Below are 22,840 nucleotides of genomic sequence, written 5' to 3' on the forward strand. Positions count from 1 at the left end.
ATCAAATGTAACCACAATGGCTGCAGTCCCACAACGTTAAGGAGATGACAAGTCCTACCAGTGATGAGCGAGTAGCTCCCCCTGTGGGACCTTCCTCTGTTCTGCGACTGTAGATAAACAAGCTCGACACTTCAAGAGGTTCATTATGTTGTGTCCTCAACTGGATGTGTCTGTAACCTAAACACACACAACAAAAAATATTTTTTTGACTTCGCATAAACTGATAATGTTCTTACACAGAATGGGCAGATAGAAAAAAAATACATACAACCACATTCAAGGGTTAATTTGTCTACATTTTAGTGGTGCTCTTATAAAGACCAACTGACAGTGAGTCAGAAGATAACAAGGCACTTTAGCCAGAACCATGACAAGACACAGGCCTCTGCCTGTACTCAGTGGCTCAAGTTAAAAAAAACAAACCTCATTTTCTATTATCCATTAAAGCCTTGCATGAAATATTTGAATGATCTATAATAATGACATTTACTGCTGTTTTTCTGAACTGAATGAAACTAAGCACACAGGCTTACTCCCGTGCTGCTGAATGTTGTTTCTCCCAAAGGCTTTTGATATTTGTTGTGTCTGAGAGTCTCCTACCTGGCTTGAGGGCTTTCAGAGGCATAGTCCTCTGCGCGGTAGTCTGGGAACTGTTGTTCTCTACGACGGCGAAGCGCAGGAAGCACATTTCTTCAAAGTGCACAGTGAACTGAAAGTGCTCGCTCCACATGGGGTTGAGGGTGTTGCGGTGGATGGGTTTGGTGCGGAAGTGGCAGCTGTCGATGGGCATGCCCAGAACATCCACCTCGAAGCACGGGCTGCCAGCGCTATTACCAGGACAAACGTTCTGACCGGAGACAATCTGAGAGAGAGAAAAACAAAAGCAGACAGAAGAGTTTTGGTGATTAATGAGTGACAATAGTTACACCATATATGAGCAACACTTGCAGTTAAGATTCTTTTTACACTATCCGTTGTCACTAAATCAAAATAATTTTCAGTTGAAGCAGGCTGAAGAAGCCAAACAACAGTCAGTGAAGTCACTCTGACCTTCTTTCAGTCTCTCTCTGTCTCTCTTTTATGAGTGTGTTTATACTGCTGGTTTTACAAGATCTGTGTTCATGAAGTCTCTGAGAGGATGGAAGCAGATAATCTGAACGTCACAGATGATCAGGAATGTCGGTAGATAAACAGTTTCAAATGACTCAACATTTCAACATTAGTGACATGATTTGGTTGCATCCTTCCTAACGTGAATTCAAGCGGTCATTTCCTCGGGTTATGGCAGACTGAAAAACACACTAGGTATTCTAGTCAAAGCGTGGACAAGCTTTTATGAGCTCCTGTTCTCATTCACTGTTATATGGAATTAACTGGGTGGCCTTCATGACTGCTGTCAAATGTGAAAGCACATACAGGCCACTTTACAATAAAACTGTCCAAACACATCTTAATGGACCTAATATGAGTGTTTGTTTGAGTGTCCAGTCAATGCCAGTATGCTAATAAAGGAGAGAAACAGGCTTAAGACATATTTTAACCCCTTGAGACTTCAGAAACTGCACCATGTAAGTCAGAGTACAAATTCATATAAATTATTTGGGACAAAAATGAGACAATAAGCATTTTTAAAGCCTTGCAAAAGTATTTGCAAATCAAACACTTACCAAACACAAGAAAATGAATATGCAGCACTCTTGAAATTGAAACTGACAATATAAAAGAGGTTAGTGTAAGTATACGACTAGGCAGGAAGCTAAAGGCGTGGATCAAAAGCAGCGGGGATGAAAGTGCAGATAACAAACTATTAAGGATGAAGTCATCTTCCTGACTGATCTTCCATTCTGCTTCATATGTCATCTTAACTCACAGTGAGGGAGTAGACAGCGGGGCTCATTTTGTCCACATCCCTCTCCATCGGACAGAACTGCTGATAGAGCGGGCAGCTGCGGTCCCACAGCACCGCTGGCTTCAGGACGTAGCCACAGCCGCCGTTGGCCTCAAACAAAGCTGCGTTCAACTGCATGGGCAGGTCTGGGAAGGAAAGAAAGAGGGAAGGAAGAATCAATTTTTGGAGCACAAAAATAGCTATAACTAGAAACCTCAAATCCACCTTGTAGGCATTAGCAAAAATAGGTGTTAAAGATTATCCAGTTTGAGTTTCAAGTTTCCAGTGATCTTCGCTCTGATGTAGATCAACCAGACTGGAACAGTGTCTCACTGCACGCGACTGGGTCATCATGTTTTGTAAACTTTGACTCCAAATGGGGGGGAAAATGATTTGAGAAGCAGAGATGAGGAAAAAAGTAACGGGGGGGAGTGAACTACAGAAAATAAGAAAAGGAAGAGAGTGAGACAAGGATCAAAAGGGATTTAATATGCCTTTTAGAGAAAATAACATTATCTATCAGAGTTCAGACAGCGGACAGAGACAATAGAGAAATACTGGAAATGGAGAAAAAACTAATCAAGACACAAAGTAAGAAAGAAAGAGAGAGAGAGAGACAGGTCATGAGAGAGAGAATTAAGAAGAAATTGAGAGAAAAGGAGAGAAAAACAGTGGAGCATCTTGGGATCAACATCCCTTAAAAAGAGCACGATAAGACATAATTTTATCTGTCACACAGAAAATCTGTCAAACACAGACTGTTAAAATTTCTTTCTTGTTTTGTTTTTTTATTCTTCTGTGGAAAATGAGCTGCATAGTTCACCTAGAATTAAAGCCTTGCAGCCAGTTTCAAGGCTTCGTTGTAAAAAAACATTGTCATGCAGAAGAGGAGTTGTTAATTATTGCATTACAAAGGAGGAAGATGATAGAGCAGAACCGAATCTACTTTCCAATCATCTCTTCCTCATCTTCCTCAACTACTTTTTGGTAAAAAGTGATATTTTATTATAATAAAAACCATAATGAGTAATTTTTGCCTGTGAGTGAGATAAAGTGACAAATTCATACAATGTGTTTTTTGGGTTGTGGCTCAGGAGGTAGCGCAGGTTGCCCGTTAACTGGAAGGTCGGCGGTTCAATCCCCAGCTCCTCTAGGCTGCATGTCGAAGTGTAAGATACTGAACCCCGAATTGCCCCTGGCATTCCGCCAGTGTATGAATGCGTGTGAATGTTAGTTTCTGTTTAAGCACTTAGGCTCAGTTTTATAAATGTGAGTGAATGGTGAATGCAGATGTAGTGTAAAAGCGCTTTGAGTGGTCGAAAAGACTAGAAAGACGCTATACAAATACGGAGCATTTACATTTTTATGCTTAACAAAAGAGAAAATAGCATCTCTGCAGGCCGTCCTCACCATCAGTCTGATAGTTAAGTGCCACCAGCTGAATACCGTGCAGCCAGAACAGCAGAGGGTTCGGGTTGGTTGAGTCGATCCTGGTGGCTGCTGGGTATGTCCTGAGCAGCTGGCACACCGTGTGCTGGATCAGCTTCTGAGAGTAACGCCGGTACAGGCGCTTGGCGGCGTTCTCGTTGACAGAGGAGATGTGGTAGCACTTGGGCGTGCGGATGATGGCACTAAGAGAGGTGGGGGGGTTAAGGATGGGAGACGTCTGTTGCTCCTCCCAACTCAGTCGCTCGGCGCCACCTAGAGGGAAGACAGATAGAGACGTTTCAAGGCCGTGAACACATGTTTTCTCAGTCAGCTTCTTACTTTGAGAAATATGGTCCTACAGGAGGACTAATCACCAATCAGGGCCTGCTCCTACACTAAAATCCTGGGGAGGAAATCTATCATGTGCTTTACAGCACCACATCACATCATCAACAGTCTTCAGCAAACTAGCTATAAGAAGAAGCACAGAGTATAGAATGTATAATGTAAGTTCTTTGGAAGAAGCTAACTCTGATATCATAGCAGACCGAAGAAGACGTCGGAGGAAGCAAGGAAGAGAAAAAGAGTGTGACACCAAGCAAGAGACCAAAAACAGTAAATATCGGACTGGCTTTAACTTGTTGGCGTGAGCTAAAAGAGTTAAGAGGATGCACGACCGATGCTGAGCTCGCCTTCTTGCTGTTGGACTAGTACTTATTATCTGGCTTGCTATGACTTCTGTTGTTGCGCTCGCTTGATGTTTGTCTGTGTTAGAGTGGAGAGCGGTGCCGGTGCTGTGCCGGAGCCGGGCAAGCAGGCAATTTAACCAGACTCAGCAGCCTCTATGGACGTAACATTAGCTAATGGCAGAGGCGAGCAAACTGAAGAGGATGTTGACAGAGGAAGCTAAGAAGAGAAAAAGAGAGTGACCAAGCAAGAGGCTTCCAGACTTGGCAAGAGCTTTGTGAAATAAAAGGCTGCAAGTCTGTTGGACTAGTATGTAATAACTTATTAACTGGTTTTGCTATGTTTTGTATTGTTGCACTAGCTTGATGTTTGGCACAAAAAACAAATCTGACATAATGTTGCTTTAAAATCTGACAAGTTAAACGCGTAAATATCATATTGTTATGAGATTGTTTTTAACCCCAAACTTAAATTTTTACTGTTACATATTAAAGCTGGAGTGCCAGACCTTTACATATAAATGAACGTCCGTTACATTTCTCAGTTTCTCAAATTATTGGTGAAACAGAAAATGCATATATTAATATATTTTCCAAGACAAATATTACCCCCCTAGGCTCTGCGTACCTTTCCCAGGGGTGCGGCTTTGGGTCGTGACCTCCCCTGTTGTGCTGCAGCGAGCAGGAGCTGTGCCAAATATGGACTTCCTGCTCTTTCCCCGATCCTTTCCTCTGTTAGAGCCGGCTGGAGACAGTGTGGAAAGACCTGGTTTCCCACACACCAGAAGAGGCAGACAGAAGAAAGTTGTTAACTAATGCAACACAGACTGACTGGAGACACCACACTCATGACATCAGTATCTCTCAATTGGTTTCTCAAACTTCAGAAATAATTTTCTAGCTTAATGAGGAAGTTGTTCCTCCCAGGCATAACTCTAAATGCATCTGTTTTAATGAGCACAGAGGTTTAGAGCTAAAAGGACAGTAGCAGGAAAGCTAGCAAAAATTTTTTTTTTAAAAACAAATTTATGTTTGTTCTCTAAAGCAATCCATAAGGTTTTGAATAACATGGAAAATGCAGCATAGAAGAAGACAGATGCTTCCAATCATAAGGAAACTAATGTTGAATTAAAGATGTATTAAATGCTGTTAATATTGGGCTATTACTTATTTGGAGTCAAATCTCTGTCTCCTTTTTAAAGAAATATCTGAGAAGAAGAATGAGCCATGCATTGTCCTGACTGGTGAGTATGTTTTAAGATGAGTTAAATGTTTGTAGAGCTTTTAGAAGAAGCAAGTCCATCTGCAAACACTTCAGACAGCAGCAACCAGTCTGCTTTCTGTCTGAATTGGACCACTTGCCCTGCCTACTCTTTCTCACATCTCTGGTCCCTGGAAACTGTAAACAAATAAAATACCCAATGGAAACACAGGCAGGTTTATAAGGGCAAATGTCATGCAAAGGAAAGAGGATGCAAGCAGAGAGGAGGCCACTTAAAGGAGGAAAGAGGAGATCAGAGGTTATTATTTAAGAGTGAAAAAGAAATAATTGAGATAAATATTAGCAAGGAATTGAGATAGATCCCAATAAAGAGGAAATACGAGAACATTTATGTGGGTCAGAAAGACAGAAAGTGTCAGCAATCATTTGAGGTCAAATTTGAACCTGGGATACTAACTGTACTCAATCCAAAAACATTTCCTTAATGTACATTATATAACAACTCTGCTGTTGTTGTGCTGCTGTTCATCTGACAACACAATGAAGTAACCATATATTTCCCATGGGGAGAAAAGAATTCCTCATCTCAGTGGGTGTCCTGTGTGGGAGAGGAATGGTGTGTAACACTGGGATATTAAATGTCTAGCAATGAAAAAATTCAAAAAACATGGGGAAAGGTTTGACCTTTTATACGTGACATGGGAGTGGGTTTGAGTGGGACAAGATAATGAAAAGGATAGCGTGTCAGAAGTAAAATAGGGGCGATAAATCACTTTGTCTGGGAAAAGAATATGTGGAGGAGAGAAGGGAAAGAGGAGGAACATACAGTAATGCTGTATGTTAATATGAATAGTACAGAAAGAGGAAGAGTCTGCGACAAAGAGACAGAATGATAAAAGTTTCTCTACCAGGGAATTTCACAGCCTGGCAGTAGATGATGAGATCGGACAGCTCCTGGGCAATCTGTCGACTCTCCTTCTTGTTCTGAGGAAGGTAAAACTCCTCGCCCAGCTCCATGTCAAACACCTACATGAGCAGGTAGACATGAAAAACCATGGTTTTACTTAAAGAGACAGCGATGTTCTATTTTTAAACCTACTTCTGTTGACTTGAAATTGGCTCGAAATAAAATTTTTTTTGAATGATTCAGTATAAACGCAATTGCAGAAATTAGGTCAATTTTATACTGTAGTTCCCTACCTTTCCTTTGCTCTGTGTCGTGCTATCAGACTTCTTCATCCTCTTCGGTATTTCATCAACAGGGTGCTCGTCTTTGTCTGCTGAGCTCTTCCCCTCTGACTTGTCATCCAGGATGTTATCTGTTTAGAAAATACAGTGAATTATAGCAGGTGTTAATACAGGGGTACTGTATGTAGCAGAGTGGGTCTGACAGAGCACACATTTGCGGGAAAAGTTTGTGGGTCAATGTCTATCAACTGTAAACAGGAGAAACAGGAGCAACAGTAGGGAGTTCTACCCTTTGCTCTCATTCCTCCTACACATTCATTGCAGCCAAAAACAGAGAAAAGTAACATATCAGCTTGAAAATGCAGAAGCTTTTCATCACAGGAAACTTGTTTCATTCCTGACATTTGGAATTTCTTCCTTTGAAAAGACTCTGGCAACAGAGTTGACCCAGAGTGTCACCCCGTAGACAGTAGTGAGAGAAGTGAGCTGGACTTGACTGTGACTGGAGGGAGCTGCCGTTAAACAAGAGACGGTGACAACTTGGTGATCAAGTGTTATTTACTGGGCCAGCCAATGTACAAGCGTGTAGGGTTAAGGTTGACAGTTGAGGGTGGAGTCTTGCTAGCTTCAAAGAATGAAAAGGGAACCACGCCATAAGGTCTAGGGTAAGAGAGATGGTTTCTGAAAGGTCTATGACCGGTTAGTTATTCCGACAGGGACAAGCAGAGGGCAGGGATTAGGCGATAGCTATGCTGGGACTGGGACAGGGTAGTTTCCCCTGGTCTGCTGTTTAGTGCGGGGGCAGTGTAGGGCCTGAGAAACCAGATGGCTTTGTTTTGTTTTCCTGATGAGCCTGCCCAGCCACTTGCGAGGTCACAGACAAATACTGTATGAAAGGGAGGAGGAAAGGAGGTGATGTGTTTGTGGGAGAAAGAGAAATCATCCAGTGTTGCTAAAATACTGGCTAAAATGACTAAAATATTTTTTCTTTACACACATAACCAATTTTGATGTCATCCATACTTTTCTAAATTAGGCTGGATGGTTGTTTAAGGTTATGGTAGTTATACTGTAGCTTGTGTGTTAAAGCAGGACATACTGTATCAAACAAGCAGACCAAACATCAAGACACACAAATACAACACAAGCTCACATCACAATTACTATTTTAAAAAAACAAAACAATATTCAGGCTAATCTATACACAGTGTTCATAGTGACAGAATATGATTTAGAATAAACATAATTTTGGATGATGGATACACAGAGTGCATAATAACAGTCACTTCCATTGGCACTTGGCACAAGAACAATTACTGTAATGTACTTAGCAAGCTAAGTGATGTTTTTTAAAATATTATTGTATTATTATGAATAAGAGCGATTACAGTACAGTAAGCTTAACTTCTGTGGTGTATGTATAAGAACACACATGGATGCCCTTCTTTTATTGGCTACTGTAGAAGGTGAGGGAAGTTAGCACGTTCATGATATATCAAACTGTTAAACAACACAATTGCCTAAATAATTTTTTCCATCAACTGGATTGGATGGAATTAAGTTTTTAATGGGTTCCACATATTACACAATATGTAGTGGGTTAAATTTGAACTTCTGCTTACCATGAATGATAGATATCCAGTTTAAGCAGAACATAACCTGACGTCCACAAGCAGCAGAAAGCTAGCAGATATTACAGTATGCGGGCACATACAGGTGTCAGTTTACAACAACGATGCAGATCACTAGTGTCTACACCTCAGTGTTTCCTCTGTAGTTATTCTGTAGTGGTAGACAACAAGCAAGTTCATTTGCAACATAGGGCCGTGACTTCCCCTTAAAGCTAAATGGCAGGGTCAATATCTAAAGGTAGCATTTTAAGAAGCCATTTTAAGCTACCACTGCAAAACTAAATGAGATGGAAACACTGGTACATAGAGAGGTGCATCAGAGCCGTGCATCAGAGCCGTGCATTTACCTTCCAGGCAATACGAGGCAGTAGAGGCTGTGAGGACATCAGCTAAGTGGAAAACAGGCAAGATAAAATAGGAAAGGAAGGGAGTAAGAACAGAGTGTCAACTTAAGGAGAGACTTAAGTGTTAAAAAAAGAGAGACAGAACAAACGTGTGGACAGAAACTGATTCAAGTGTTACAGTATAAGAATTTACATATAATGTGATGTTTAATCCTGAGAATCAATAGAAACTTTGTTGGTTCAGTTCAGTTGAGTTTTTATGTTAGTTTTGTGCTTTTGAAGTATTCTCTTTTTTCACCCCTTACCATCTGATAGAGACTCATAGTCATAGTCATACTCGTCTTCTTCCTCTTCCTCTTCCTCATTGGTGTGGTTGCCGGGCGAAATAACCCCTGGCGACCCGTTGCTAGCCTGGGCCTGCATGTGGGCCAGCTGGTGGGCCTGTGAAAGGGTTAAAATATTGTAAAAGTGAGAGTGCATGTAAAAACTGTGCAAGAACTACTATTTACAAAGACATACCTGCCATATAATGTATGATCTATATCAACCCATTACCTGTAAATACACAAGCGCTTATCTGCAGAGAATGTATGGTGTGTATATACCGAAGCACTTGCTAGGTAAACCCAGTGGAAATTGTGTGCTGGGGTGTAGATTTGAGCACATTAGCATCTATTATTTATGTGTGACCACACTCTAATGAACAGTGTTAAATATTGAATGTACTAATGCCATTTAAAAGATGGCTTGTATGAAATGTAAATTATGTACATGTTTATATATGTGCATATGTGTGGACAGGATGTCTTTCTTTCTACTCAACCTTCTGTTTGAGTATGTCCACTGGCGCCTGGTGTGCTTTGAGCTTCTTGTTCTTGAGGAGGATCCTCCCTCGCAGCTGCAGCGGTGACGGCAGGTGCGGGTCATCGCTGAAGTCGCTTTCGAAGAGGAAACGCGTCACTAGACGTTCCCCGAACACCGTCTAATGAAGAAATATTCAAACATGACAGGCAAACATCAATAAATGGATGTCCATTCATGTGAGGATGTAATGTCAAGTGAGAGGAGGAGAGGAGAATCAAAGTACATTTAGCAACCCAAAACAACATTGCAAATAAACAAACCCACAGTGACATAATCTGGCCAGAGGCATAGAGCTGACTGAACATGAAAGACTTTCTTTTTTATCAAGCCACTCAGAAGTCAGTCTCCAGGGAGGGTAAGGATGCTGGGAAGTTTTGTTAGATGAAAGCAAGATGATATTCCATGATGTATGTGTCATGCCCAGATATGTGTGGGTATGACCTTGAGTATATAACTTAAATAAAGAAGAAAGGGACAGTTGAAGATAAAGAAAGCCTCTGACTGGAAGTCTGCCAGCTCGAATGTCTACAGGAGCTGAGAAGATCTGGCCAAAGAATGACGAATGAGTGGAGTACAACTCAAAAAGTGCTGCTACAAGCGCCACTGAGGAAAATATTCCCACCTGGAAGAGTGTGGTTGGACGAGAAACTAGACAATTTCAAGGTGTAGGTGCATACAATTACCTAAATATACAGCTTAGTATTGCTTAATATATTGTTGAATAAAAGGAATGTGCGCTTTTACAAACTACCTATAAAGTATTAGTGTTCATTCTTGCACTTGGATTTAAACATAGATGGAGTCGGTTTACCTATAAAACTCTATTTGTGCAGATTTAGAGGCCACCTTACAATGCTTAAAAAGGTAGTACTATGGGATATGTAATCAGTTTCAAATTGTATCTGATCAGTTACATCTTTCACACATAAATGACAGCAGACAACAGACTCTCTGCCTCCATTACTAATCGCTAATCAGAAAGTTAGAGTACAAATTATCCAGACGTGGAAATCATACAAGACTAAAAATACTAAAGTAAAGTCATATCTTGTATTTGTGCAGTCTAAATGTGGTCTTTCAGACAGAGCTGCTGTCATACCTTGAAAATTTCAGCCATCTTGCGTTGCTGAGGGAGGGAGCAGTGGTTCTCTATAGACAGGATGACGGGCATGTCCGAATTGACAAATGCAGACCTGTTAATTGCTTCCACCACATCCTGGAGGATCATGGGAGAGATGACATTCTTACAAACAGCACCCCAAAGTCAAATAAAAGTCAATAAAACTCTATGGAAACCAATACTGATTAGATTTATTAAAAAAGCCCTGCATACAACATCAAATAAAATACAAGTGTTTGAGGGCTGACAGTCCAACTACAATTACATAAAATAAGTTGTATTGATATGAGAGTAAAGAGTAACCAGCTGGTGAACTGAGGTCAGTTGATGGGCGTTCAAAAAATCCTTTTTTGTTTGGTTTACAGAACCAACAGAATTTCTGCCTGGACTACTTTTGTCAAAATAAATACATCACACAGCAGTACAACTGTGTTTGGCAATATGGCTCTGTGGTAGAAACTTCTGCCAAGTGAGAGCAGAAAGCAGGGAGAGCCAGTGATTGATTCTTTTACACAAAGTCATTGAGATCTCTAAATTAGATTATTCCTATGCATTTCTAACCTTAAAGGGTATCTTAGTGGTGAGTGTGTGTCCATGATAAATAACTGGCATGCCATCATCTCCATCCCAACAGTCCAACTCGACGCTCCTACAGCCTTGCAGCAGCACCTGATGTAGAATTACATTCAATGATCAGACACATACATACAAAATAGGAGTTACGGGTCCAAAAACCCCTTAAAGGATAATTTTGGTATCTTTAAACCTGGGTCCAATTTTAACATATTTTGTTGTCAAAATGACCAGTATGTACAAAAACTTTTGGAAGATGGTGAATAGGCTGCAATGTATTCTCCTATGAGTAATTGTGACCGTTAAAATTAAGTCTTTTTGCCACTGACTGGCTCAGACTGTTATACGAGTGTCACATAAGTATAAGTGTCACACATCATTGAAAGGATCTCCACGAGCGACTCCCGATGACAATTCTGACAATTCGAGTTGTTGCAGGAAACTCAGGTTGTTGCAGAAAACTCAGGTGGAAAGAAGAGGCAGGAGTTTGTTTGTGTAGATACAGATCTCCAACTCTAACTCACGTTTCCACCGTCGCCTTTCCTGCAACAACTCAATATCTTGAGGGAGACTTCAGATTCCTGTTAAAAACAAAGGGTGTCACCAGGAGATCCTTTCCATTATGATGCCACGAAGGAATACGTAGCAGCCACTGCATCCTTTAAAATACTGTTTAAAACATGAGGCAGACGACTCACTTACCTGACTGTAAAGCTCAACAGAGGACTCTCCTTTGAGCTGGTGTCCGGTTAGATAGGTGTTATGAGAAGACTCAATGTAGTAGTAAGACAGAGGGTACTGCAGCTCCTCAGGGTTTATCTGGGATTCCTCAATACGAGAGGCAAAGTTCTCCTTATCCATCAGGAACCTGGTATGGAGACACGCTTGGTTAGACAACAAAACATAATGCTACTGGACAAGGGCTTCTTAACCTTTCTGGCAGTCCGACCCCTTTTTGAGGTTGAAAATATTTCGCGGTTTTCGTATTTTTTTAAAAGCAGATGTTTTTAACAACAAAAGAGTGAGAGTGAGTTGTGATCAATTTCTGCTAATATGACAGTTATTACTTAGCAACAAATCAAAAATTACAGATCGCTGGCAATATAATCTTTGATTAGACTGACAGGACAGTGGTTGCCTAATAATGTGATAAAAACGCAGCGCTTTGCCCTTTTCCAAATTCAACCAAAAAAAGACATTGCTGTGCGCCTCCTGTTTTCGAACCTGCAAAGCGCTTTCTGTCTAATCGGGCCTTGTTCTTCTTTGGCGTTAGTGGTTGGCATTACCGCCACCTACTGGATTAAACAGTGCAAAATATTTACAGCGTCCACCCAAAGTGATTCCATTCACAACTATAGCCCGTCTAGTTATTTTTAAGTTATTCTTTTTCTATTTTTGTGTCTATAGTAAAATTTTCGCCCCCAGGTCAAGAACCAATGTACTGGACTGATTACAATTAGCAAGCAAGTACTGAGATGTTCTTTAAAATGGTGTACTACACAATTGTGCCTTGCAAAGGGAAAATCTTTTTTTTAAAGTATGTAATGTAGTGTTATTAATCCAGCATATACTTGTTTCAGTGCTGACTTAAGTATGCAATGTCTTTTGAAATATTAAAAGTTTTCCTATACCTTGCAAAGCCTTCAAATGACATCCAACCCATTTGTCTCATGCTTGATGAAGGCTCAAATCTCTGCAAGAGAAAAGCAAGAAACTATTAATTATTGATCAACAGTCCCTTTTTCTTCCTTTTTCCATACATGTATCTGGTGAATTCACTAACCTAAATCAGGCATTTTCTCATCCTTCTCCTTTCATCTCCAACCCCTCTCCATCCAGTTCAAGTGCTATCCCTGCATTACTTCATTATTTCCTTCATCCCTCCCTCCAGGATCCTACCTGTATAATGCTGAGAATCTCATCGTAGGTCAGGTGCTCTCTCTGACAGTTCACCAGGAAGTCGTTCAGCTGAGGGATAGCCAATCCCAAGACGCCTAGTGATGCGTTCTCAACTCCTGTCCCGTTGGTCACAATGCTGGCTGCTGCAATAGCGTCTGAGATCTGCTTCTGGTTGTCAGACATCTGCTGCCTCGTCCGGATAAACAGGCCAAGATCAGAACCATTGCGGGTTAATAAGTCTGGGGAGGGGGAGGAGGAGGCAAGGCGAAGTGGAGGAAGAAAGAAAGAAAAATTATATGGTGCTTGTTGCTTTTGATTGCCAACAATACATGAATTAATGTAACGGTTATTTTTACCGAGGTCTGGCTGTAGCCCCGTGTCTTTGTCATCTATCCTGAGGTTGGTGTAGAGAGGTGCAGACTCTGGACTTGATCGACTGCAGGGGACGGCAAAGGTGTCAAACAGCTCCTTCAGGTCCTTCCTGCTTCGGATACTGTGGAAGAAACAACACAGAATTTATTTTATTTTATTTTAGCTCTGCTGAAAATGAAATAAAGATGATCTTGTTTTGGCTTCAAAGCGCTTGAACTTTGGATCAATTTTTGAAACTGATTCAATTGCATTTACATTTCTTTTAAAGGCCAAATGAAAAGTCATATTTATAGACAAATATAGAATAACAAATATCATGTTTATGTTGTAATATTTTGTTTTGCTGTCAAGGCAGGCATCATATGTTTATATTTAGTTTTGCTGTGCCTTGTATCAGTTCTTCTCAATGTTCTTGTTAATGAAAACCTGTTAGCCAATGGACCGACAAGATGGCTAAATATAAAACACGTCAGGTACCATCTCTGAACAATAAGCAGGATTTTTGTGGGGCCAATCTGCTTAAGCACTGCTTAGCTGAGTATGGAATTTAAAAGGAAACTGCGGAGCAGCAGATGAGAGGGTACACTACAATCTAAGAAATGTAGGAGGACTGGTATGAGAATAATCCATTGTTTATCAAGCAAAGCATTGTTCCCTTTTATTTGGGAGGGGGAAAATATTATAGAAGCTAAATATTATACACACAAGAATCTTTGGGTTGAAAGGCATGATAACTGCAAAGAGCATTTGTTGAATTTGTTTTATCATACTGTCAACAGCTGCTACTGATAAAAAAACAATTACGTAAATAACAAGAGGTAGTGGGTTGGCAAAAATGCTGAAGAGAACATATACAACGTACATATAGCACTGTTTCAGGCAATCACTAAATGTCGGATGATTACATATTACCAGATAAATGTGTTTGATCCATGTTTTAGTTTGGCAAGATAAAACAGAAACATATTTATCAAAAGTTTACAACTTTGAATTATGCCTGTCTGGTATGTGAATCTTTGTTTTAGGGACAGTTTCTTACTTTGCTGTTACTACAGTGTGCCAAAAAACAGGACCTAGTAGAATAACATTTGGTATCTACCTGAATGACTTGAAGAGCTCAACAAACTCAATGAAGCTCATCGTGCTGTCAGAAATCATGAGATTCTGGAAGCCTTTGAAACAGCCTTTACCTCGACCGTGCCACGACCTGCTGCTCCAAGCCCTACAGCCCACAAATAAAAGACAAAATATCTCAATCTGAATTAAAAAAAGGAAGTAAAATTTGTCACACCTCCAGTTTTACTACAGTATAGTACACACCCCGGCTGCGGCTTGGTAGTTCCTGAGAGGATTGGAGAGGACTGTGGACGGGACTGGTTGGACCCCACCATGCTGGAGGAAGAGGAGGAGGAGGAAGAAGAGGCAAGCAATCCAGGGTTTTTACTGGATGAGAGGGAGAATGGTCCAGGGAAGCTGTCCTCTATGGAGGCAAAGATGAGTAAACGTAAATAAAAACCACACACACAAGACAGTGCCATGTGAATTTTTTTGTTAAGTTCCTAATGACCTGTGAAGATTGTTTTATTCTTTAAATTAGGTTTTGTGTAGTCTTTTGGGTAATTAAAATATAATATCTTTGTCAAGAAAACTGATCTGGCCAACTAACTTCTACAATATTCATGAGTGTGATAGCCGCATCCTCACTTGGCATAAATCTATAGATTCTGGATTCTCAATGTCACCTGGATCTTCTTGGTCGATGCTGTCAGACTCTGGTCCGTTTCGATACAGTCCGTCTTTACAGCTCCGTGTTTTCCTGGACACCATCTCATCATCCGTGGCATCTCCACTGTCTCCCTGTAACACATGCTATGTTACAAATTTGTTTTTCTACTATTCAGTATTAGAAACTACAATGGCGTCAGTTTGTAGGCATAACAAGGAGTATACGGTAGAGCAGGACTGAACCGTCAAATGGACCAGAGGCATTCGATATGTGTAGTGTACTGAATTTCTAACTCTCTCTATCCTGAAAGTTGTATTAGTAGAGAAAACAGCAGAAAACATGGAGTTCTGTAAGGGCTCTTAACATGTAAAACCAGTGGTATAAGCACTAAAATGTGACAATTGTCCCAGAAGGTCCACTCATTTTGACCAAGATTTACCTGCTCACTCACTGTTGATACGAGTCTCAGCTAAGTGTAGTGTGAAAGGCATCATGAACTTTTTCTATGTACTGACCCTGACAAGGACCTTCTTTTTCTTCTTGGTCTTATCATTGATGCTCAGAGGGCTGTTTTTCTGGGCGGCAGGTTTCTCCACGCCACCTGTACCCATGTTCCACCTTCGGCCCCCAAACAGCTCAATGGCATGGGCTAGTGTAGGGCCTTCATACCGGCCATCCTCCTAACAGAGACAAACACACACAGGTTCTGATCATGATGACAGGCAAGGTTAAGGTCCTCATATTAGTGCTGCATACATTTTTATAACTTTAGAAAATGAAACTTGTTTGTGTGCGTCACACACACAGCCACCAGCCAGCTCAGGAAATATCTGTGAAACAGCGTTTCAAACCAAACTCACAAGTCCGAAAGAGGCCCAGTCTGTCCCGAGTTACAGCCTGGTTACAGCCAGCGCGCTGCTTACCAGCATCAGAGGCTGCGGGGGAACTCCGGTGTTGTCGGAGAATTACTAAGCTTGTCCGTTAAACACGAGAGGCATCACTTGGTTTTATTCTTGTTGGCCAACTTTTGAACCTCAAACGGAGTATTTTTGTTTGCTTACTGGGATATAAACAGATGGACTCCTAGGAGATTTGAACTGAGATAAGGAAGCATTAATTGGTGGTTGAACTGTGGGTTTTGTATTGAGCGCTTATTGTATAATACTCTGTGGTGAACTTACTTTTTCTTGTCATCTATGTCATCATAGTATCTAATGTCATGACTTGACTCTCAAATTATCTTTCTCATGTTGTTTTAATTTGATATTTCTTCTCCACCATTGCTCATAATAATATTTAATGCAATTCATGCATCACCTAATTTCATCATAACACAGGCCTGGCCTACAAGAAAGAACAGTGTATTTAAAGTGTGTTTAAACTATCTAATATTGTGTTGGTCGTACTATACACTGATTTACTGCTTGTTTTGAATAATACAGGAGGTAAAGAGCTTACAAATGAATCGCATATTAAATCGCAATCAATTGGTAAAAAAAAATCGCAATTAGTATTTAAATTAAAATAGTATAATATTATAAATATCCAAGGTCCATTTTGAAAAAATTATAAGGCTGAAAAACGCCTACTGTGGGGGCCAAGGCAAAGAAATGTTATAGAGAATTTATAGTGCTGAAAATACACCTATAATACAACCTGAAATCCATCCATTTTTAATTCAGACATTAATGGAAAAAAAGGCCTGTGTCCAAGAAAAGTATTATCAAGGGTACATTCTCCAGTTCAGCGTTTACCTGATACAAACTGACATACTGCCTCCTCAGCCACTGCAACCTTTGGTCAGGAAATTTCTTTAATTTTCTGGTTGCATTCACCAACTCTGACAGGCCTTTATGGAGCATCTGTGCCGTGTGGTTGGGAGCCACAAAGTGCAGGAGTCTAATGGAAGAAGTTAGGAAATGTGTTAAAATACACTATATTTAGTATACAGCAAGGTGTTACACCAATGTACCAGTGTAGCAATGCACTAAGGTTCAAAAAGTTGATTCCAAAGCAGGGTGCTGGTGGTAACATGGCACTAACCTGTTGTCAGTGGTACTGAGACCGTAGAGAAGACTGAGACCATTCTCCTCTACCGTCATCTGGCTCAGCTTGTTTTGCAAACACACGGCATGAACGTCCACTCCCTGATGACCCAGGAACACTGCCTGGACATTCAAATAAACACAATATTATGAGTGCAATCTTAAGTCCATTAGGTTTGAGGTTCATGAGTCTATATGAGTCTGAATGCAGCTCATTTTTGGCATCAATATAAACTTAAAGCAAAGGCTAATAAAAAAAATTCTAGATATATATATAGATTGAAAGACTAAATTTAAAGAGTTTTACAGTGTAATACCAGATCAAAATTGCTTTTTATTTTATTTTTTTTAAACAAACCTTCACCACTCCCAGGTCCAAAAGGCCCTCTGCTAGTCCTGCCACTACAGCCTGTCCTAATCCCAGTGGTGGCTCTGTGGGGGAAGCGCCTCCACTTTGAGGCTTAGCTGCAATAAATCAACACATTTACGATATGTTTGACATGTAGTAAAGGCACAGGAAATTGAGCATCTTCTGCAAAAATACAGCCAGTTATAAACTTTGTTACAAACGACATGGTGCTTACCTACTGTGGATAAACACATTTAGAATTTGTTTGAAATATAACAATGCCACAGGAAATATGACTCTTTTAGATCATGGGTGCCTGTTTTCCATTTGTTTAAAGAGTAATAATGAGAGAGGGAATAGGGCTTGTCTCATCGAGATATAAACATACTCATCAAGTGTACTGATGACAACGTAAATCTTTTCAGCAATTCTTTTAAGCTCATCTGAACACATTCACTTCACACAAAATCCCACACTTCTTATAAAAAAGCCTTTAGAAAGAACAATGCTAAATAGTCTTAATAACACAAACCCAAGACAAAAAGGTGAAACCGCATAGATTTAAACGCAGATTTGTTTAAATTAACAAAAAAAAAACAACATATTTTTGGACATATCTGAAAAACATTTCTTTACACGAAACACAATTAATGACAAGTGGTTCCCTGTAGAGGATATACCCATGTCTTTTAAATTATATAGAAATGTTTTGAATGACACTCTGTCGTAATATACCCCAGGTGAGTGTTGTGTTGTCAGGTTGTAGTCGCAGCAGACAGCGAGCTGTCTGGTGGTTGTCCTGGTCGTAGTGAATGACTGTGGCCCCCTGAAGCAGAAACTGGTGAACATCTGGTTGTAGCGACAACACGTACCTAAAAAAAGAAAATATAAAAATTGTGGAGTGTCCGTTGAGCTATCTGTTTGTGTGTGCGTGTGTCTGTGAGTGTGTGTATGTTTCTTACCAGGGAATGAGCTCAGTGCCATGGCTGAAAGCTCTGTGTGTCTCCTCAGTCCCCTGAAACTCCACCTCTTTCACCACCGGCTCAGTCGACAAGTCGCCATCTGAATCTGACAAGTCGCCTAGCATGAATCTGTAGATGGATGGAACATTGGGTGAAAAAAAACTAAATTTAGTATCGGAATACAAAGTTTTAGTGAACTGATTTCCACTGGAATCCGCAAATACATCCGTTTCACATTTACATTTATTTACAAAATGCATTGAGGTCCAGTCAAATGTAAGAAGTGACCTACATCTACAGTAGGATAGCACACAAATGCTCTTTGTACTGTAGTGCAGCGGTTGAAAAAGCAAAAAAACATCATGCGTTTGTAATTGCAATTAGTAGTGGAGGAACCACTACTAAACAAGCTTCTACTCAAACTGCTATTTAAACCATGTTGACGTTAGCCGGTAAACTCTTGACACTGTTATAACTACTTACAAGACACGGTTTGATTCTGGTGGTGTCTTAAATGAATGTGAACTAGAATGGGAGAAGGGGACAAAGAAGGAGGAGAGGCAGTGTGAGATGACTAAAGAGAAGACAGAAAGTTTTCTCAGTAGGGATAAGAAAAATAGCAAAAAGAGGATGCCAGTGGGAAAGATCAGGAACACAGGAAAGGAATTCCTTAGCCACTTTGAGTAAGAATGATACTATTTATCTGCATCCCAGTAGAGACAAATGAACACCATTACCCTAGCCAAAAAGAAACAGAGTTGTTATCCTGAACTCTAACATGAAACAATAAGTCAGATTCATAGAAAAATGTCTAAAAAAACAGAGAGAAGATAATCCAGGTTTCCTTAATACAAACACCACAGGCCAAGGTTGAACGCAAAATTTGTTTTCTAGCAACCTTTTCACAACCTAATTCCATCTTGTGCCATTAGCTACCTGCCACCTAATGGTGTGTTGAAATGTACCAGAGCTCTGTTCCTTCCTGTCCTGACAGGAAACTAACCTGTTATCTGTTTTCTCTGTGACACATTGGTTTATGTGAACATCACCTCATCTTAATAACAATCTGCAAATGTGTTCCTTCACAAAGTCTTTACCATGTACCAGTGTTTATGCAATCACACTATGAAACATTACTATAGTGATCCAGAACAATGTACCAATAGAAGCTTGGTAAGCATCCAGTTCATCTGGCCCCAGAAATTGTGCTGTAATTGTTAAATACCTACGTATTTGTATGCATATGTATCTTGCTGTTTAATTAATACTATGACATATTCCTTAATAGGCATATTTTGGCCACTAAACCACCACTAAAAAATCCAACTTCCAGTGCTACCAAACAGCTAACTCTGTGTCTACGACTACTGATGAAGCACAGGAATTGTTGTTATTATTTTGATCATTTGATATTTTAGTAATTGTTTTGTTTTTACATTTGATACTGAGTTCTTTTTTTTTTATTTATTATAATTTTTTTTATCAATTACTTATTTTTTGTTTATTAATACACACACAAGTTACTGTTTCATTTATTTATTTTATTTTTAATATTTTTATTTTTTTAACATACACACACGCTTACCATTTTATTTATTTATTTATTTTATTTAAATTTTTAATATATATATATATATTTTAACACACACACACACACACACACACACACACACACACACACACACACTTACTGTTTTATTTATTTAATTTTAATTTTTTTTTTTAACACAAACACACATACGCTTTGATTACTTTACGCTTTAATTACTTGTTTAATGAAATGTATGGGGTTGATTGTTATGTAGTATGTATGATGCTTTGGCAAAATTGTTATTACACATTCATGCCAATAAAGCTAATTTGAATTGAAATGTGCGAGAGACCAGCCGTGTGAATCATTCACAGCATGGCAGTATTCATAGTTCCGATATAAATCTATATACAACAGATCATTTTCTTCTACTTTGTCGATGATTCACTGTCTGTGAACGAACAAGAGTAATAATAGAATAAAAAGACTCAATTTTGGAAACCGACCCTTGGCAGGAAGGGTCACATTGCTAAACAATAGAATATCTCCAGTCCGTCTTAAAGGAGTGTCTCACCAAAAGAAATGTCAAATAGTTTAAGGGTGCATTGACATTCCACTTAAGTGGATGGTCAAGTAATAAATATTGACATTCATAATAAGACTACTTATAGCATTACTAAACATTAAAAATTCGGTGTCATTAAAAGATCACAAAGAATAATTAATGAAAATACTTGCTCTACACACCACACACCAAAAACACACAGTAAACAAAAAGTGAAAACAACTGCTGTATGCAATCAACTGATACATGATGTTCCAGTGATGGACCGACATCACAGGCTGTGTGCCATTTGAAACTGTACTGTATGTCTCAACTGTCACAACTTGCACAACATCCCCCACGCTGAGGTAACAAGATAATCCTTCAGCTGGATGGGGTCAAGACCCTCTGACAGAAACCACCCTTCTAAGGTATCCTTCAACAAGACACACATTTTTATGAGATCCAGAGTTGCTTTTGGGTACCTGATGCTGCACACTGAAAGACTTTGAGGGAATCAAATTGTAAAGAAAAAAAATAAAAAGCTTATGTGTCACGTGAAAAAAGGGTGAAAGAAAGGGTGACTGACTGATTGCGGCAGCGGTCCCTGAAGGAGTTGTTTCTGGACGCAAGGTATGGGCCAGCAGAAGAAGGACTGGTAGACGCCTCGTCGGGATCGTCTGCCTCCAAACTACGATTACAAGATCTGATGGGTAGAAAGAGGAGAGTCAGAGGCAGCCAAGTGAAAGAAAATTTGAGGGTTTGAGATCACAGCAAAATTGGGAAGTACAGAACATCATAAAGTTTGTCATTCCATAATCTTTCTTTGAGAATGTGTTTTCAAGGATGTAGTATACCTGATAATTTGGAGGATGTTGCTGACAGTTGCTTCTTTCTCTGGGACGTGTAGACCATCTGGACCAGACCGTGGCATGAAGTTGTGCTGGCCGCTGTAGTCAGACACAAACTAGACCGAGGAGGACAAACAGAAACAAAGCAGGATGAATTTTACTAAAATGGTGTCGGATTCTTCCTGCTCGGGTCAGTTCTATGAGAGGTGTGCATGTTCTGTACCTCTATTGAGTCCTCTGTAGTATCTGGAGATTGATGTTTGAGGCTGATGATGCTTGCTGTCCCATCCAACGCGTCACTCAGCTCCTTCAGAAAAACCCCACAGAATGGCACCACCTATGGTAAAAAGAAAAATGCATCCCATTATGGCTTTTACTGTACTGAATTATTTATTTTATTTCACTGTTCACTGCTATTATAACCATGAAACACATACTGACTGACCCACATAGCCATTACATGCCAAAAACATTCCCTGAATAAAACAGCAACCTACCTTGCATCCTGGGATATTGAGAGCTCTGGTCACAACCTTCTTGTACTCAGAAGAAGACTCGTGCTGAGCCATGGCATCCTTTAGGCTCCTCATGGTCTCGATGTCCGACTGATCCATGAACTGCCACATCTTCAGCACCTTGCGGGACCTTGGGGGGGTCAAAGAAGATGTCAAATGTCAGTTGGTAAAGTGTGACATTTTGTCTGTGTGCAGTTTTTTTGTGTACAACATGTGAGCATATTTGAGTTAGTGTCGGCGTGTGCCTTAAAACCTGAGTCCAGCCAGGAACTCCATGACACCATTGTAGTTTCCCATGTTCCAACAGCATTTAGCGACATGGACCAGATAGGAGAAAACTTCTCTCTTCTCCTCCATGGACCCTGCTGTCAGGATCAGCCACGTCACCCACGAACTCACCTGTCGAGTTTTACATAAAAGATATTACTATCACATTATGAGATCATTGTTTGAAAGATGTGGTGTCCGAACACATTCAAACATATTTTTTAATAAAAACAAAAAAAAATGGGAGCATGCTGCACATAGCTACATCAATAAAAATAGTAATAACAGTGGAAATTTCTGATTGGACAATCTACATGAAGGATGACTTCATGTACCAACCCCGAAGATGACTTGTAAGTGTGTTAGTGTGTTACAACAAGGCTGTAACTAGCTATGTCCAAATTCAGTAAACAAGACACTGCAGCTAAATGACGCTCAGTTGAAACTCTTTATTGTGTGTGTGGTCTCGCTTGTGCTCATGTCATCTCTTTTAAATTCTGGTATGGCAAGCTGTTTCTAAAGTGGTAATGTATGCACAGGGCCATGCCAGCTTGCCACACACTGACACACACAGGCGAAAGAATGAGATCTGATATCTATCAGCTGCACTCTGTCTCTTTGCACTGACTGCCTCTCAAGCACATGCAAAAGACATGATGGAAGAACCAGATATTTATCAGGGTCAGCTTCCTTTCACATTCTCTGTGATTAACACACAAACACAGACACACAAACTAACTCACAATACAGGAAAAGATCAGATTTCAATCTCGCCGTTTCTTTCTCTTTAGTGTCTGTCACGTGTGTGTTAGAGCCTCATGAATATATTCACACA

General features: G+C 40.1%; 1 protein-coding gene across 2 annotated transcripts in view; it reads right to left on the bottom strand.

The window, feature by feature from the left end:
* The window catches only part of plce1 (phospholipase C, epsilon 1), a 98,828-nt gene that overhangs the window by 7,325 nt on the left and 68,663 nt on the right, over positions 1 to 22,840 (bottom strand). For both annotated transcript variants that reach the window (XM_046068031.1, XM_046068030.1), the window contains exons 15-38: positions 18,298 to 18,426; positions 18,071 to 18,207; positions 17,345 to 17,451; positions 16,985 to 17,109; positions 16,696 to 16,840; positions 15,457 to 15,621; positions 14,958 to 15,072; positions 14,536 to 14,695; positions 14,315 to 14,437; positions 13,200 to 13,336; positions 12,844 to 13,082; positions 12,576 to 12,637; positions 11,647 to 11,812; positions 10,933 to 11,040; positions 10,351 to 10,467; positions 9,211 to 9,369; positions 8,693 to 8,828; positions 6,425 to 6,543; positions 6,133 to 6,250; positions 4,631 to 4,768; positions 3,299 to 3,589; positions 1,871 to 2,034; positions 601 to 862; positions 59 to 177 (exon numbers count right to left, since the gene is read on the bottom strand). In XM_046068031.1, the coding sequence (XP_045923987.1) occupies positions 59 to 177; positions 601 to 862; positions 1,871 to 2,034; positions 3,299 to 3,589; positions 4,631 to 4,768; positions 6,133 to 6,250; positions 6,425 to 6,543; positions 8,693 to 8,828; positions 9,211 to 9,369; positions 10,351 to 10,467; positions 10,933 to 11,040; positions 11,647 to 11,812; positions 12,576 to 12,637; positions 12,844 to 13,082; positions 13,200 to 13,336; positions 14,315 to 14,437; positions 14,536 to 14,695; positions 14,958 to 15,072; positions 15,457 to 15,621; positions 16,696 to 16,840; positions 16,985 to 17,109; positions 17,345 to 17,451; positions 18,071 to 18,207; positions 18,298 to 18,426 (3,541 nt within the window). The remainder of the gene's footprint in view (positions 1 to 58; positions 178 to 600; positions 863 to 1,870; positions 2,035 to 3,298; positions 3,590 to 4,630; positions 4,769 to 6,132; positions 6,251 to 6,424; positions 6,544 to 8,692; positions 8,829 to 9,210; positions 9,370 to 10,350; positions 10,468 to 10,932; positions 11,041 to 11,646; positions 11,813 to 12,575; positions 12,638 to 12,843; positions 13,083 to 13,199; positions 13,337 to 14,314; positions 14,438 to 14,535; positions 14,696 to 14,957; positions 15,073 to 15,456; positions 15,622 to 16,695; positions 16,841 to 16,984; positions 17,110 to 17,344; positions 17,452 to 18,070; positions 18,208 to 18,297; positions 18,427 to 22,840) is intronic.

This window comes from Micropterus dolomieu, linkage group LG14, assembly GCF_021292245.1.
Source record: "Micropterus dolomieu isolate WLL.071019.BEF.003 ecotype Adirondacks linkage group LG14, ASM2129224v1, whole genome shotgun sequence".
In the NCBI taxonomy this organism is placed as follows: domain Eukaryota; kingdom Metazoa; phylum Chordata; class Actinopteri; order Centrarchiformes; family Centrarchidae; genus Micropterus; species Micropterus dolomieu.